The 17,081-nt window shown below is 36.6% G+C and overlaps 1 protein-coding gene across 1 annotated transcript in view; it reads left to right on the top strand.

Moving 5' to 3' along the window:
* The window catches only part of slc4a2a (solute carrier family 4 member 2a), a 384,353-nt gene that overhangs the window by 171,385 nt on the left and 195,887 nt on the right, over positions 1 to 17,081 (top strand). Inside the window, exon 3 of the mRNA XM_028803867.2 lies at positions 5,606 to 5,803. Within this exon, the coding sequence (XP_028659700.2) occupies positions 5,744 to 5,803 (60 nt within the window). The 5' untranslated portion in view covers positions 5,606 to 5,743. The remainder of the gene's footprint in view (positions 1 to 5,605; positions 5,804 to 17,081) is intronic.

Below are 17,081 nucleotides of genomic sequence, written 5' to 3'. Positions count from 1 at the left end.
GTAACTTTGCTGAAAATGTTTTTTTCTTTTAATGAATTGCTTTTTACAATGAGTTAGTTATCGATTTTGTTAACAATACTCTTGCTTCATTTTCTGCAACTTTTTATAGTAACTTATAGGATAGAAATTGACTTATCAAATTTATTCTCCAGTAGATGCTGCCATTATTTGTTTTGTTTTTTTTTTAATTTTGACACACACAGTGTTGTTTAACAATTTTTCTAAACTTCCATCCTGAATGTTTGCTTCCATTTTATGGCTTATGTGTAATTGTAATGATTATGCAGTGTGCCCTGGAGTGAACTCTGTAAGTAGGATGTTGTTATGAAGTAATTTAACTTGCTTTCAACATGTAAAGAGTTATATGGCATGCACATCTGCCTACCTTTTAAGTTAACAGATTAAATGACAGTAAGTTACCCTATTGTCCATAAAGTCAAGAACTCTGGTATAACTTCATTTTCAGTAGGTTCTTTATTAGAGAGTATACAGTGCATCCGGAAAGTATTCACAGCGCATCACTTTTTCCACATTTTGTTATGTTACAGCCTTATTCCAAAATGGATTAAATTCATTTTTTTCCTCAGAATTCTACACACAGCACCCCATAATGACAACGTGAAAAATGTTTACTTGAGATTTTTGCAAATTTATTAAAAATAAAAAAATTGAGAAAGCACATGTACATAAGTATACACAGCCTTTGCCATGAAGCTCAAAATTGAGCTCAGGTGCATCCTGTTTCCCCTGATTGTCCTTGAGATGTTTCTGCAGCTTAATTGGAGTCCACCTGTGGTAAATTCAGTTGATTGGACATGATTTGGAAAGCACAAACCTGTCTATATAAGGTCCCACAGTTGACAGTTCATGTCAGAGCACAAACCAAGCATGAAGTCAAAGGAATTGTCTGTAGACCTCCGAGACAGGATTGTCTCGAGGTACAAATCTGGACAAGGTTACAGAAAAATTTCTGTTGCTTTGAAGGTCCCAATGAGCACAGTTGCCTCCATCATCCGTAAGTGGAAGAAGTTCGAAACCACCAGCTCTCTTCCTAGAGCTGGCCAGCCATCTAAACTGAGCGATCGGGGGAGAAGAGCCTTAGTCAGGGAGGTGACCAAGAACCCGATGGTCACTCTGTCAGAGCTCCAGAGGTCCTCTGTGGAGAGAGGAGAACCATCCAGAAGGACAACCATCTCTGCAGCAATCCACCAATCAGGCCTGTATGGTAGAGTGGCCAGACGGAAGCCACTCCTTAGTAAAAGGCACATGGCAGCCTGCCTGGAGTTTGCCAAAAGGCACCTGAAGGACTCTCAGACCATGAGAAAGAAAATTCTCTGGTCTGATGAGACAAAGATTGAACTCTTTGGTGAGAACGCCAGGTGTCACGTTTGGAGGAAACCAGGCACCGCTCATCACCAGGCCAATACCATCCCTACAGTGAAGCATGGTGGTGGCAGCATCATGCTGTGGGGATGTTTTCAGTGGCAGGGACTGGGAGACTAGTCAGGATAAAGAGAAAGATGATTGCAGCAATGTACAGAGACATCCTGGATGAAAACCTGCTCCAGAACACTCTTGACCTCAGACTGGGGCGACGGTTCATCTTTCAGCAAGACAACGACCCTAAGCACACAGCCAAGATATCAAAGGAGTGGCTTCAGGACAACTCTGTGAATGTCCTTGAGTGGCCCAGCCAGAGCCCAGACTTGAATCCGATTGAACATCTCTGGAGAGATCTTAAAATGGCTGTGCACCGACGCTTCCCATCCAAACTGATGGAGCTTGAGAGGTGCTGCAAAGAGGAATGGGCGAAACTGGCCAAGGATAGGTGTGCCAAGCTTGTGGCATCATATTCAACAAGAATTGAGGCTGTAATTGCTGCCAAAGGTGCATCGACAAAGTATTGAGCAAAGGCTGTGAATACTTATGTACATGTGATTTCTCAGTTTTTTTATTTTTAATAAATTTGCAAAAACCTCAAGTAAACTTTTTTCACGTTGTCATTATGGGGTGTTGTGTGTAGAATTCTGAAGAAAAAAATGAATTTAATCCATTTTGGAATAAGGCTGTAACATAACAAAATGTGGAAAAAGTGGTGCGCTGTGAATACTTTCCGGATGCACTATATACATGGAAAGGGTACTGTTTTTAGAAAGCAGTACTTAATTTCGATGAAGACATTTGACTGAAATGGTATCATTAAATATTTCTATACTATACTTGTAACTGTGTACAAATGTATTGAAATGTATACTTGGTATCTGAGGTAAAGTTTGTCAGTATCCGTTAAGCAGTGTCCCAGGATAACGTTGTTAATATGCCATGGCTCATTTTTGGAAAGTTGCTACATATCTGCAGGTGGATGATTCTATTAGTATGTACATGGTTTAAAAAAAGCAAACTTGTGTCAAATATCCTTTTTCTACAGATATCATAGTTAGTGGTTGTATATTTCTGTCACTTAGTACTTAAGGTTGTTTTTCATTTTATAATTAAGCTTATCCATTCATCACTTTTTTAACCTGCTCTTTCCCTTGGGGAGTGCAGAGCCTTTCCCAGTAGCAATGGTTGCAGGACTGGAACAGTGGATGGCACTGTACTCCACATGTGGCATCCCCAAGCACACACCCATTATGGGTAAATGTTGCCGATCGACCTAGCCATTTACCTGCCACAGTCTGACAACAGTTGTATATACTGTATGTAGGATACCTATACAAACATGGAGAAGCAACAGCCAGAGCATAAATGATATAAAATGCTTAAGTTTCTCCACTCCACCACCCTAATTCAGCTCCTCTGGCAGTGATCATCCTGTTCCTCCTTGCCTAAAGGAGTAGATAGCAGTCCTCCTTATGGGTTAATGACTTCTATGGCCATGTCCAGCTCTCCTTTAGTAACTGCCTGTCTCCTGGTATCTCCTCCATGCCCTTGAGACTATGCTGGGAGACTCTGCAAACCTTCTGTCAATGGCACGTATTGATGTGCCATCCTGGATAAGTTGAACTACCTGTGCAACCTCTGTATGGTCCAGGTATTGCCTCATGCTACCAGTAGTTACACTGACCGTAGCCAAATGCAAAACTAGTGAAAAAACTGTCAGAAAAGATGAGGAAGGGAAAAATATCAGTGGCCTCCACCTGTTAAACCATTCCTGTTTTGGGGGTTGTCTCATTGTTAATAATAATAATAATAAATTTTATTTATATTGCACTTTATATTTTAGCAATCCCAAAGTGCTAAATTGCCCCTCTAGTGCACCTGTTGTTAATTTCATTAACAACAAAGCAGCTGAAACTGATTAACAACCCCCTCTGCTACTTAACTGACCAGATCAATATCCTAGAAATGTAATTGATTTGATGCTGTACTCTAATTCAAAATTGTTCCTTTAATTTTTGTGTTCAGTATTGGTATAATATATATATGAATTTCTTGTTAACACACACGTGATCCACCTAGATAAAGAAAAGAATTAATTGATTTAAATCCTGATAGGTTGTAGACTAAGAGATTAATGCAATTCCTCATAATGCTTTTGATGACTGTTTTTTGTATAGGATACCTTTCAGAACAGGCATTGTGTTTTAGTGGAAATACTTTCTAAATGTTAGATGTTGTATTATCTAATTGGGAATGCATTGTTAGTTTTGGAATCAGATCTGTATACAGTACCATACAAGTAAAGGATACAAATCATGAACAGTAGAAATATGATTCTGTGCTTGGTCTCAAGAGTTTCCTTCATAATATTTGCATTAGGTTTACTAACACAGTGTACAGGTCCCTCTTACAGTATAATTAAATATTGTTGCCACATATTTTAAGAGCTTTTAGAAAAAATACTGTTTTTTGTACAGTAATCCAAAGTTTAAACAAGACAAATGTATGATAGTGGGAAGAATATTTATGAAAGACAAGATTGTGCAACTAAAAAGCAAATTCAAATTATAACTGGCAGTAAATGATAACAGTTGTACATATTGTGAATTGATTATATGGAAGCCATTGTGTTTGCCACCAACGTCTAGTAGGGTAGGGTAGTACGGTAGGGACTTAGCAAACACACCTAGCTTTGACACAGCACCACACACACACTCATTCACAAAGACAATTAGAAGCCAGATTAGTTCAAAAATAATAATGAAGTATATTAATCAAATTAATGAAACAAAGAATATGTAATATAACAGACCACGTATGCACACAGCTCAACAACAACAAACTCAAACAATAAACACTAATGAGAATGTCCAAAACACAGTTTAATGCAGTGGGGGCAGTTGAAGATGGATGTGCAAGAGAAAAATCCTGTAAACGGTTCACTGTAAGCAATGTAGTTTGTCCTGCCGATTTCCTGATGCATTGTGGGATGAGGTGATTGGGAGCACTCCCAGAAGATGTGTCCAATCCGTACAAACTTGCATGAACAGGCAGACACAAAACAGACCATGCATCCATACAGGAACAGTAATCCAAGATAAATTGCGAGTAATTCAAATTAGTGACAACAAAATATGAACAGACAGACGATTCCCCTGCTGTAGTAGTATTGACTTCTGACCATATAGAGCAGTGTTTCCCAAACTAAGTCCTGGTGAACCCCTGTGGCTGCAGGTTTTTGTTCCAACCAGCTTCTGTTTTTAATTGAACTCCTGGGCTAATTAAGTGAAGTGATATTTCCCAAGTTCTGTGTTTAAGGAACAATATAGAAATTAGAAAACTAAGTTGGCTAAAAAAAATTAAAATGTACCAAGCAGTTATATAGGAATAATGTATTTTTTTTCTTTTTAACAGTAGAAGATTTTCATTCTACTTTTCTAGGTCTTCTAATTGTTTAATTAATCCATTATTTACTCATTAGTGGGTCGGTTGCTAAAGTACTTGCAGCCTTTGATTATTTAGTGTTGTTTGCCTGCGTGTCTGCTCTGCTCGTTTTAAATTGTCATTATTAAGATACAACAAAGGGGGAAAAACTGCACAGAGAAAGGGCAAAGTATAATGAAATCAGCAAAAGAGAGTTAAGCATTTAAATCTATAGCAAAAGCAGAAATATTTCTAAATGTCTTAGAAATGTAAAAATCATGCTGCTATGCTTTTCTGAATGTTGAATAAAAGAAAAAAAAATGCCAGCTAATTAAATGAGATCAGTACTATCAGGTGTTGTCACTGATTAGGAATCTGGTTGGAACAAAAACCTGCAGCCACAGGGGTTCACCAGGACCGAGCTTGGGAAACACTGATATAGAGCATTATGTGAGAGTTGATTAGGTTGGCTAACTAGTAAAATGCAGTGGATGGACCATTTCCTCACAAAAAATTGTGTGTTTATTAAAACAAAGGTGTTTTGTGCTCAGTAAATGTTCACAACTCCTTGTGTTTAAAAAAAAAAATTCTTAAATTATGCTTACGTACTGTCCATAATTTTGCTAGAAATGTGTTAATGAAGTAATAGATCTTTTGTGCACTTGGAGAATTAGAAGTTTGTTTAGCTTGGCCTGATCTTTCAGAGGGTAAATATGTAGGGTTCTTTATTTGCATTATAATAGAGTTTTACTTATGCAGAAAATTTCAATAACTGTTTTTTTTGTTTTTTTTTTCCTAGGTTATGCTGTCCCAAAGCCATCCGTTTACTCTGACTGAAAAAGAAAAGGGTTAAAATTTATCTGCGTGAAATAAAAAAGAAGAGCTAATAGTAACTGATTTGTCTGTTCTGCAGCTCTGCCAGAGGTAAAGCTACAGCATGAACAATCCGCACGTTTCCTCAGAGCTTCGTGATATTGTAGCATCTGTTATCCAGACTGTGAGTACTGTATATTAATTTATTCATATGTTGGTTTTGTGGATGGTTAAGTTAGCACAAAGATCTCATATTGAAGGTTTAAGACAGAAACTAAGAAAAAAAAATCAAAATCAGTTACTACATCTCTCTGCTGTTACATTTCATATAAGATATATATGAGTTATATATTTCATAATTCGATGTAGCAGTGCATGTAAATGAGGTCTGTCTGTTGAATAATGAGACTGTGTTGAATAACGAGGCTGTGTTTCTATCTCTTAAACAAAGCAGTTAGAAATGATTATGAGCACTTGCTATGCAGGTTTAAACCTGTCCAAACCTGCACGACAAACAACAACACTCTCTGCCATTTAGTTGATTGTCAGTCACCGTTTAATGAAGTTTTGTTTCCCCTTGTGTGCCGGAATCATGCCAAGTTTAAAAGCTGAGCAACATGTCAATTTGAAATTTTTAGTAGTAGTTTAGTAGAATAAAACACCAACAGAATCTTTTAAAATGCTTGCTCAGGCTTACGGGCGAGACTGCATGTCTCGGGCGTGCGTGTGTATTTTTCCTAAATTGAAATGTGTGCTTAAAGGAACACGTTTTGAGTCAATGGATGTATTAAAGAACAAAATGTCAGATGTCTTCAAACAACTGACTGAAACTGATTTGCTCCACTTCTTTCACCAGTGGAAAGCAAGATTGCATTGGTGCGTAATTGCGAATAGAAAATAATAAATAAAAGTGAGTTATTGTTTCAGTCTCATTATTTAATCGACAGACCTCGTGTGTGTGTGTGTGTATGTACAGTGTATGTGTGTATATATATATATATATATATATATATATATATATATATATATATATATATATATATATATATAATATATGGAAATTATGTATGCATCTATAATGCAAATTTGACTCATTCATCAACAAAAACTATTTTTTCCCCATTTTGTTAAAAAGCTGAAATTTGGCAGGATGGTACATCTAGGGCGGTAGGTAGGTAGGTAAACCCCCCTACAGTGTTAAAACTAAATAGCCCAAAATATCAAAAATGCTTTGACTGATTTAATTGGCATTCAGTGACATTAGAGAAAAAAAGAAAATTAGCTGATGTATGTTTTTTTTTTTTTCATTTCTTAATATTTGGCAATAATAATATTATAGTTGATATTTTTATATTTCTTTATATTTGTCAGTAAGCTGTAACAAGTGAGAATTGCTAGGTAGTTCATACTTTTTTCACTTCAGCAGTGATCCTATGGACATATGAGGCTTGCAGTTCACACAAACTAAGGCTATAATTATGCAGAGGATTAGGGCTGGTGGCAGGTGAAAAAGGGAAGCTGCCTTGCACTAGAAAAAAAAGATGAGGTGGTGAGCTGGATGAAAAATGATATGTGAAGTGGACGAAGAAAAGTTAGGCTCAACCTAAAGAAGACATGGTTTGCATGTGGCATCCTTTGGTACATGAAGTACTCCCTAATCTGTCGACTCTTCTAACTCCTTACAATGTGGTATAAGATAAATACAAATTCAAGCTTGGTTGGAATGTTGGGCACTCTTATATACAACTTCAAAGAACAGGGAGTTGTGGGTCGGCTTGATGCTAAAATACATGCAATATTTTAGAGAATTAAGGTGTCCATTTGGAATGCAGAATGTGATGTGTCGCTACACACCCGTTCAGAAAACAGAAATAGAACTTCTGGTACAGAGTGAAACCAACTTCAGGCTCTGGGTATAACGCAAGGCAGGAGTGATCACATGCCCTTTGTCAGTTTAAATGCTTGCACAGCTCAATAAAGTACATAGAGGAGGTATACATTATACATAGTTCACAATGACATTTCTTTTTACTTGTTCTTATCTATACAGTGCTTAAAACATTGAGTAAGTATGTAGCCTGTAAACATCATTGATGTATGTAATTAATTAAATGAAACCATGATTCTGTGTACATTGCTTTTTATATAAATCCTCCAAAACCTTGTAATGGTACTAGATTACAAATAAAATATTACCTTCAAATTTGGTTGATGCTACTATTTGTGCTACAGGATAAAATCATATACCCAAAATTTCCATTATTCCTAATAATTGCCTGTTTTGAATTCAAAAGATTGCAGTTTCCTCAAAAATTGTGTTTTACAATGACCATAAACATAACCAAAATCACAAGGAAAAACAACAATTGATCTACCGCAGGAATGTTTTACTCATGTGCAATTGTTTGTAGCATGTTCAAGAGTAAGAAGCTCCAGTCTAGGTAACACAGCTAGTAAACAAATAAAATGAAAATAATTTGAAAGATGATATTAATATGGAATACATTAAGTTAAAAAAAAAAAAGGGCTGCTCAACTACTAATATGCTTTTAATACTGCTTGATAGCAGTAGTCAACAGTAGCTCATACTAGCAGACATCTTATTATATCTATATTAAATTGCAAATTAAGCGGTTTGCTTCTGTTTGTGTTTTTTTCCCATTTTATCATGTGGCTACTGTTTTTAGTGAAACTGATAAGAATATGTTAAAAGAGTAAACTAATGAAGTAGGAAATGGAAAAAAAGAATTAAAAGGAGATAACACTAGTCTCATTTAATTAGCTGGAATTTTTTCTCATATTCTACATTCAGAAAAGCAAGGCAGCATGATTTTTACACTTATAAGACAATCAGAAATATTTCTGCTTTTGCTATAGATTTAAATTATTAACTCTCTTTTGTTGATTGGATTATATTTTGCCCTGTGCACTTTTCCCCCTTCATTGTATCTTATTAATGATAATTAAAGTTTTTTACACTGATATCACATATGAAATCTGAATTAAGCTAGCACGTCAGGTTTTTGAAATACACATCATTGACTTTTTGATACTTTTGAATATCAATATAATATATCAACATTATATCTGGAGTTTGGACTATGTCCCACCAAAATTGTTTTGATGTGTTTATTCTGAAAACAAACCAGAAGACGATACCAGTGACACGTTAAAGCATATTTATGTCAATTTACCTCAATTTAAAAGTGAGGTCAGCATGCCCAAAAATGTTGGAGGTACTCGCTTTTGCGCATGTACTGCACATCCGTCTCTCTTTGCAAGAACCAACAGTAGTCACCCATCATGCTCGTAGTGAATTTTTCCCTATATCAGTTTTCCACCACCTTTATATCTTGATGAAATCTTTCCCCATACTTATCTCTGATATCGCTTAGATTTGGTGGAAAAAAGTTGAGATGAGAATGTAAAAAATGCATCTTCAGTGACATTCTGGCTCCCGTAAGCTAATATACTTTCAGCATATTCTCTGCTCTGTGACTGTCAAGAAAATTCTGGACAACCTGCACGAATGAAGGTGCTGATTCAGTTGGCTTCAGTTTCCTTTTGAACTCATTGTCAAGCATCAGTTCACGTATTTCAGGGCCAACAAAAACACCTTCCTTAATTCTGGCTTCACTTTTCTTGAGGCCAAACTTATTTCTTAAATGCTGAAATGCATTGCCTTTATTGTCCAGTTACCCTAGTTGTCCAAGACCTGGAACATCATAACTAAAAAGTGGGATATGCTGGACGAAAACGGTTTTCAGATTTGGAGTCAGCAAGTGAAATTTGTTAAAGTACAAATGAAAGAATCCCAGTAGCAAAATGCTTGTTGACCAGTGTAATGGATTAATTAAGCAATTAGAGCACCTAGAAAAGTAGAGTGAAAATATTGTTAAACAGAAAAAAATACATTATTCCCATACAACTGCTTGGTACATATATATATATATATATATATATATAATTATATTTTATTTTATGTTGGTTTATTTATTTATTTATTTTTAACCAAACTTTGTTTTCTAACTTCTATATTGTTCCCAAAACATAGAATTTGGGAAATAACAGTTCATTAATTGCCGAGGAGTCCAATTAAAAACAAATCAAACAACAAAAACCTGCAGTCATAGTGGGTCCCCAGGACCGAGTTTGGGAAGCACTGTGTTAGTATGTCACCTGCACACAGGTTCCTCTATCTATGGTCTAGTGACCCATGTCCTGCTTACAGAGGAATCAAAGGATTATGCACATCTAAATCTGTTCCTTGGAAAGTCTCAGTCAGGGCAGGTGATGGAATGGTCCTTACGGGTGACAATGTAATTGTGAGCAGCTGTTTAAAGCTGATTCTCTAGGACACTGGACATCTCTGGGTCCATGGTTCTTGAGGCTGATCCTCCAATTAGATGTCAACCACCCAGTCTCACTGAAATTGCATAAGTGGTGAACCATCTGAAGGTGGGGAATGCTGCAGGGATCTGTGGTATCCGAGGTGAACTTCTCCAGGCTGTTGGTAAGGCTGCCCTCCTGGCATTGCAAGCAATCTTTGCTTCCATTTCGGAGACTGCCGTCATCCCAACTGACTGGAAAACTAGACTTGTCCCTCTCTAGAAAAGGAAAGGTGATTGCCTGGATTCCAGCAATGACAGGGGGATAACACTGCTGACAGTGCCAGGTAAGATCTTGCTAGGGTCATCCTCAGTAGGATCCATAATCACTTGCTCACCTATCAGTGACCAGAACAGTCTGGTTTTACGACTATGAAATCTGCAATCGACTGCATCCTGGCACGGAGGGCTCTCATGGAACACAAACATGAATATCAGCAGAGTTTCTTTGCAGCCTTTGTTGATTTTTGTAAAGTGTTGCCCTATGGAACATCTGAGACTTCACAGGATCCCCCCAAAATTGCTGGATGTCATGGCCGGCCTGTACGTTGGTACAGTGAGTGCTATGCAGAGGGGAAGTAGAACCTCTGTGTTTTTCCCAGTTGATTATGTGGTTTGTCAGGGGTGTGTTCTTACTCCTACATTGTTCATTGTTTGCTTGTACTGGGTGTTGGGCAGGGTCATGGGGTCCAGCGGCTGTGGGGCATCTGTTGGTGAAGAAAGATTCACTTATCCTGACTTTGCCGATGATGCTGTGATTTTCACTGAGTCCATGGAGTCTTTCATCAGGGAGAGGGAGAGGTTTTTGCCAATTTTGCAGCTGTGGGGGGGATGGGGATGGTATAGCAGGCTGCTTACTGCTTGGGCTTATTGACACATTTACAAGACAAAAGACGCTGAATGGAGAGGTGCGAGCAGATTTAAGGTGGGCCAGATTTACAAGTTTTTTCCGTAAGCTTTGGTAATTCTACTGTTGTTTGAATTAAATGGGTTTGAAAAGAGCATATTTGTTGTAAGGATAAGGGGCAACAACTTGGTTAGCTGAGTTACAGGAATTATGCCTTGATTGCAATGAGATCAGTAAAGTATCTGTCTGAATAAAGGTGCACTGGCACCAGAAGAAATCAAGTGTTTTTACAGGGCGAAATCAGGAATAGATGAGAAATGGGTGAATAGTATATATGCAAGCAAATCAGACAAAAGACTGAAAAAAGGGTTAGATTCTAATCTGGCCTGATTTAGAAAACATTATATGTCATTTTTTTGGTTCTCACTGAGGATAGTGGTTCCAGTCTTGTTTGTTCAGTAAGTTGTTGGGGAAATGAGTATTTGATCCCCTGCTGAATATGTAAGTTTGCCCACTTACACAAAGAAATAAACAGTCGCTAATTTTTTTGGTAGTTTCATTTTAATGGAGAGCGACAGATTATTAACCAAAAATCCAGAAAAAACAAATTGCATAAAGGTTAAAAATTGATTTGCATGTCATTGAGTGAAATAAGTATTTCATCCCCTATAACCTAGCTAGAATTCTGTCTCCCACTGTGTGTTTGATGGGAAAGAGGTCAAAACACACAAATAGATTTGTTTACATGAATGCAATAGATGGGTGGACAAAGTGAGAGACAGACAAAAGTACAAAATAAATAGACAAAACAAGAAATCTACAGCCTATGTTCCCTGTCTTTATATGGCATTGGAAGTACATTTTTTCACCACAAAGGTAAAATAAAACATTTTCTTTTTCACCTAAGCTCTATCTCACCTCTGTCTGTGAAGCTTTCTTTATCCTGCCAGTTAAGCCTTTGCTCCATCTCACCTACTTGTACACCTGTATAGCTTGAGGTGGCTTTACACCCTGTCTTGGAGTTACCTCTAGCCAAGCCCCTGATTCCCTACCAAGGTCAGGTCAGCCTTACCTTTAATACAGTTTAAACCAAGAATTCCCTCAAGTGGCATCAGGTGTTCCTTCAGTTGCCTTAAAAGAAAGACACATATCCAAAGCAATTTTTCTGCTGCTTATACAGTTTGCATTCTCACAAGCTGGAGCTGTGCACTGCCAGTCAGTCAACAAGATGGCATGTAAACCTCTTGTGCCCCCTGCAGAACTTCAGTCTCACTTTTAAAAAGGACAAAAGATCCCTGGCAACTGCTAGGTCACCTACTCTTTAGAATCCCTGGAACAATCACATACTTCAGTCTAATCTACATATGACTTCTTTGCTGCCAGTTATTCTTGTCTGTAGCACTTATGGAGCATCCAGTGTATTTATATCACATGATGGTGTCCTTTCTCTCTTCTGTATTATTCTACTTTACTGCCAACACATGCTTCCTGATTAGTTTATTAAAGCATTGTTCAGACTTCCCAGTCCCAGTTAATGCACATTGAAGTGCATCACAATGTAGACAGGTGGTAGCAGTGCCAGCAATATATTGTGAAGTTCTGTCACTAGTTTACACATTCATATCATCACATTTCCTTCTAGAATTTATTCTAAAATTAGGTCCAGTTTAATTTGCTGATCTGTAAAAGTCTCCTCCACCAAGTTTCAAGTAATACCTGGCAAGGTTGTTATAGTTTTGCCTTTTTGTTTTAGTTTTTATTTCTATATTATTTCTAATCTTACTTGGAAATTAAGTTTAGTTTTAGTATTCCTTCATTGTGTATTTTTTGTTTTATTTTAGTTTTTATTTCACAAAAACATTTCTATTTGATTCTGTTATATATTCATTTCTGTTTTAGTTTTACTAATTATGGTATGGTTAAAGAGGTAATATGGAGTTTAGTTTTGTGTCAGAATCGGACAGAACTGTACGCTTAATGGTTTTGAAAATAATGAGTTTAATGTTACTGGAAGCATACTAGACTACATGGTTTACTATCTGGTATTGTTTTTGATGAACAAGCATAATCAAAACCAGATACCAATTATGAAAAATTTTATAAATTTTGTAATTGTTCAAATATTTTCTATTTGTGTTGAACAAATGTGCGCTGACTGTTGGCATGTTTCATCCTTTCCTTTTCTTGCCTGGAATGGCCAATTTGTGATTTTAAGGTTTGAGAGTTTTTACTCAAAATGTCTACAGCAAACAATATATCCTGCTCCAAGACAATGTGCTTACAATTAATGCCTTCAACATTGTATTCAAAAATCTCCCAAGCTGGGCTTTATTTTCTACCAGTCATATTGATCTCTCTCCATCTCAGAAAATAGATTCTACCGTGTTCTGTCAGGTGTGATCATGAAAATCATGGGGGCTTGGGAAGAACAGGGCTCTTGGGCTTGAATCAGTATGCAGACACCACCACCGAGCTGTATTAAGTGAAACAGAGAAAATATATATTTTTCTAAACTCACTTATCCAGAGCAGGATCTCAGGAAACCTGGAGCCTGTCCCAGCAGCTTTGGATGCAAGGCAGGAAAAATCCCATTGACAGAGTGCCAGCCTATTTCAATAATATGTATATATGCAATATGTATGTCATGGCTGATATTAAGAACAAAAAGAGTGTGATATTTCAGCTATATTTTGAGAGAGAGACTGAAAAGAGGAAGACTAATATTTTAAAATACAATTCTGCCACTGTATTATTTTCACAATATCAGGTATTTTGAGCTGTGACTATAAAGCTAAAAAAGTTAAATTAATAAATATGGAATCAATACAAATACACATTATTAGGTTTAGTTTTTCAACAGCTGGCAGGCTCTCTTCACCTTTCTACCTACCTTTTTAGTTCAGTAGACACATTTCCAACTCAGGAATTTTACATGCTTGTATTGCTTCGTTAAGTGATCTTTTAAAGCCAAACCGATTAGTCAGCAACAGTTTGCTGCTCTTGTATGTTGATCTAGTCAGTCTCTCGATCAGTGCCATTTTATTTTCAAAAAGGATTTCTCCTGTGCAAACTGGCAGGTGAATTATTTTGAACAAAATTCAGAGAAATAAATAGTACTAGGGTGCTGTACCGTGTTAGCCATTATGAATGTAGAGAAAAGCCAAGCAAAATGACACCTTTTATTGGCTAACTAGAATCTAGTTAGCCAATAAAAGGTGTCATTTTGCTTGGCTTTTCTCTAGAGAAATAAATAGAAAAGTTACTCACTCGTAATTTTTATGTCCATATGGTAAAGGTTTTGTTGACCAGCACATTCTGATTTCAGGCATTTGAATTACATCTTGATACACAAGAAGCGCAAAGAAATGCAGCAGCTCATCAAAACGGATATCAGACTCATGCAGCTTGGAATATGGCAAAGTTTGTGCTGCTGCATTAATTGTTGTATACATCCTATATCTTGGGCTCAGTCAGAATTACAGCTAACATGCCATCATTTATGAACAGACTAAAATTCTGTAAGGGATTATCTGTATCTAATACTTCTCTCTTGAGCCCTGGAAATCCAGTGAACGGCAGCTTTGGAAGCTAACAAGCACGTTCAAAGTAAAATCATCACCTTAGTATACCAACACTCGCACCAGAATTATTCATGCTTGTCACTATCAGCTCCTGAAGAACTGTCATTATTATTGCACAGCAAATCACTTTCTTTGACACACGCTTTACTCGCCCATATTAAGCTTGCTGTGTTACTGCAAATGATGTGTCAACACCCGCCCTCCATGACTAGCCACCGTATACTGAATGAATATGTGCAGTGGCCCATGGTTGATGCCTTTCTGTTTTAGAGTTAAGTTACAATGGTGAAAGACTAAGAGCAGGAATATTTATTCAAAAACCAAATATGAAATTCTTATTAATATATTTTGGTTCATTTCTGGACCCCTATAGCCCAGGTTAGCCCTTGTGTAAGTCCAGTTGTGATGAAAACTAAAAATATTTTTAGTAAATTATTTTGTTAGTATTATCAGTTACTTTAATAGTTTAGTTGTTCATTTCGGTTTGGATTTTTTTTTTTAGTTTATGAAAATGTTTTTTTTATTAATAGTTTGTTTTAGTTTTCGTTAACTATAATAACTTTGATACCTTGTCATATGAACATATCTGAATTTTCATTTTGAACAGACTGCGTACCTTCCCTTGGCAGCATTTGTAAACACTGTTTGCTTGTTAATTTGATTGAAATCTTTTTTTGAATTTTGATTCGCCTTTCATTTATATGTTCATTGCTCATTCTTTCCTTTTGTCTTCATTGTCTAAACAAGCAAATAGCTGGATGATTTAAATTTTTCATGTAAAGGAGTAAACCTCTTTTGCCACAGGAGATTATCCCTATTTATACTATTTGTCTTTTGTTTTTATTTTAGGTTTTTTTTTTTTAAGTAAAAATTACAATGAATTATCAAATAGCAGTCCTGTCTGTGTGTACTGCATTATATCAGCAAGTTGTACTTAAATCATTTAGCAACAAGTAATGGTTGGCATGTTTTCGATTAGGATTGGCAAAATATTAAACTGTTATTGTTAGTGATATCAGTACAATAAATTTTGATATAGACACAAGGTCATATAACTTATTTTTTAAAACAAAACGGAGCTGTGTTGGATGTAAAAAGCTGTATGGAAGTAATCTCTTCCATATTTCTTTGTGTGGCAAGATTAAAATGCAGCCTAAGCACCAAAGGACATATCTAGGTAATCCTGATTTAGTAAATGTAATGAGGTGTGAAAATTCTGATCATTAAAGATTATGTGGATATGTTGCTTTGTTCATTTACATATATACTCCTTTTTCAACAGCAATTAGCCCCCCTCCATTTCCCTGCATCAAGAACAATCAAGGCAGTATATATTGTAAGATTCCTTCTGTGTTAACAGTTGGCTGAATATCATTTAAACTCCATTTCAATCCCTTCAGTATCAAAAGCAGGCTGATATGATGGTTGCAATGTCAGGTATCAAAAATAAACATGTTTTTGGATGTTAGTCACAACTTCCTGAAATGAATGAAAAAAAGGAATTAAATAGATGACATTAACATTAACTAATATCTGATGTTCCTGTTCCACTTAGTAATGCTTCTTCCCTGCCTTATAGAAAAGCAGGGTAGTTGGCATACCCATTAAGGAAAGCTTTCAAGAATTTCCATTAACAGCAAAACAGTATAAGCAGTTATTTGTTCTTGCAGCAAACCTGAGGCCCACGAAGGAGAACACAAATGCACAAACCTTACAGAACACAAAGTTAATAAGTTATGCAAATTTCATATATCTGCTGTCATGCATAACTGAATATGGAATTGCCCACAACAGTCAATTTTAAAGTAAATATTATGTACATTTGCAATAAGTTAAAGGTCAGATTTTTAAGGCTGCTACTGATCACCAATTTCATGTTACTTGATCGGCTTATTCTGATACCGATTAAGATTTTTTTTTCTTTATCCCTTTAAAAAACTTCCACTAAGATCTTGCATAACCAGAAACACAGAAGCCTTATGACCTACTGTATATTAAAGTTTATTTTTATAATCTATACTAATAAAAGGCAAAGCCCTCACTGACTCACTTACTCATCACTAATTCTCCAACTTCCCGTGTAGGTGGAAGGCTGAAATTTGGCAGGCTCATTCCTTACAGCTTACATTTCGAAATTCAAAGTGTAACGGTCATAACTGGAACCTCTTTTTTGTCCATATACTGTAATGGACTGCAGCTCGCTGGCCGTGGGAGGCGGGGTTGCGTATCGCGTCATCACGCCTCCCACGTAATCACGTGAACTGACTGAAGGAGAAAGGACGGCCTTATATGGCGTTCGTTTATAAAACAGCGGACAGGCTGTGTAAAGGCAGCTTCACAAAAAAACAGATCCTTAACAAATTGTTATTGGTATATTTTCCCTCAATTTAAAAAAGGTTTTCTTTTCTTCTTAATTAAAATTTAAAAGCAATACTTCACCGCTGCGAAGCCCCTCTAGCGCTGACGTCTGAGGTTCGATTCCCGTAAGGGAGTGCAGTGAGTGTGTATGCCTGATGAGCCAAGAATTAGGGCGAAACACGTGTCGCGTACTTTTTGCATTATTTGACAGTAAACTATTTTCAACCATTCTATGATCTGCTTTTCACAACTGAAGGCACCGTGGCTGCTGATAGCTGACTTGCTGGC

Source organism: Erpetoichthys calabaricus, chromosome 6 (assembly GCF_900747795.2).
Source record: "Erpetoichthys calabaricus chromosome 6, fErpCal1.3, whole genome shotgun sequence".
NCBI classification, from domain to species: domain Eukaryota; kingdom Metazoa; phylum Chordata; class Cladistia; order Polypteriformes; family Polypteridae; genus Erpetoichthys; species Erpetoichthys calabaricus.
The sequence above is the reverse complement of the archived record's forward strand: the minus strand, read 5'-3'. Positions and strand labels throughout refer to the sequence as shown.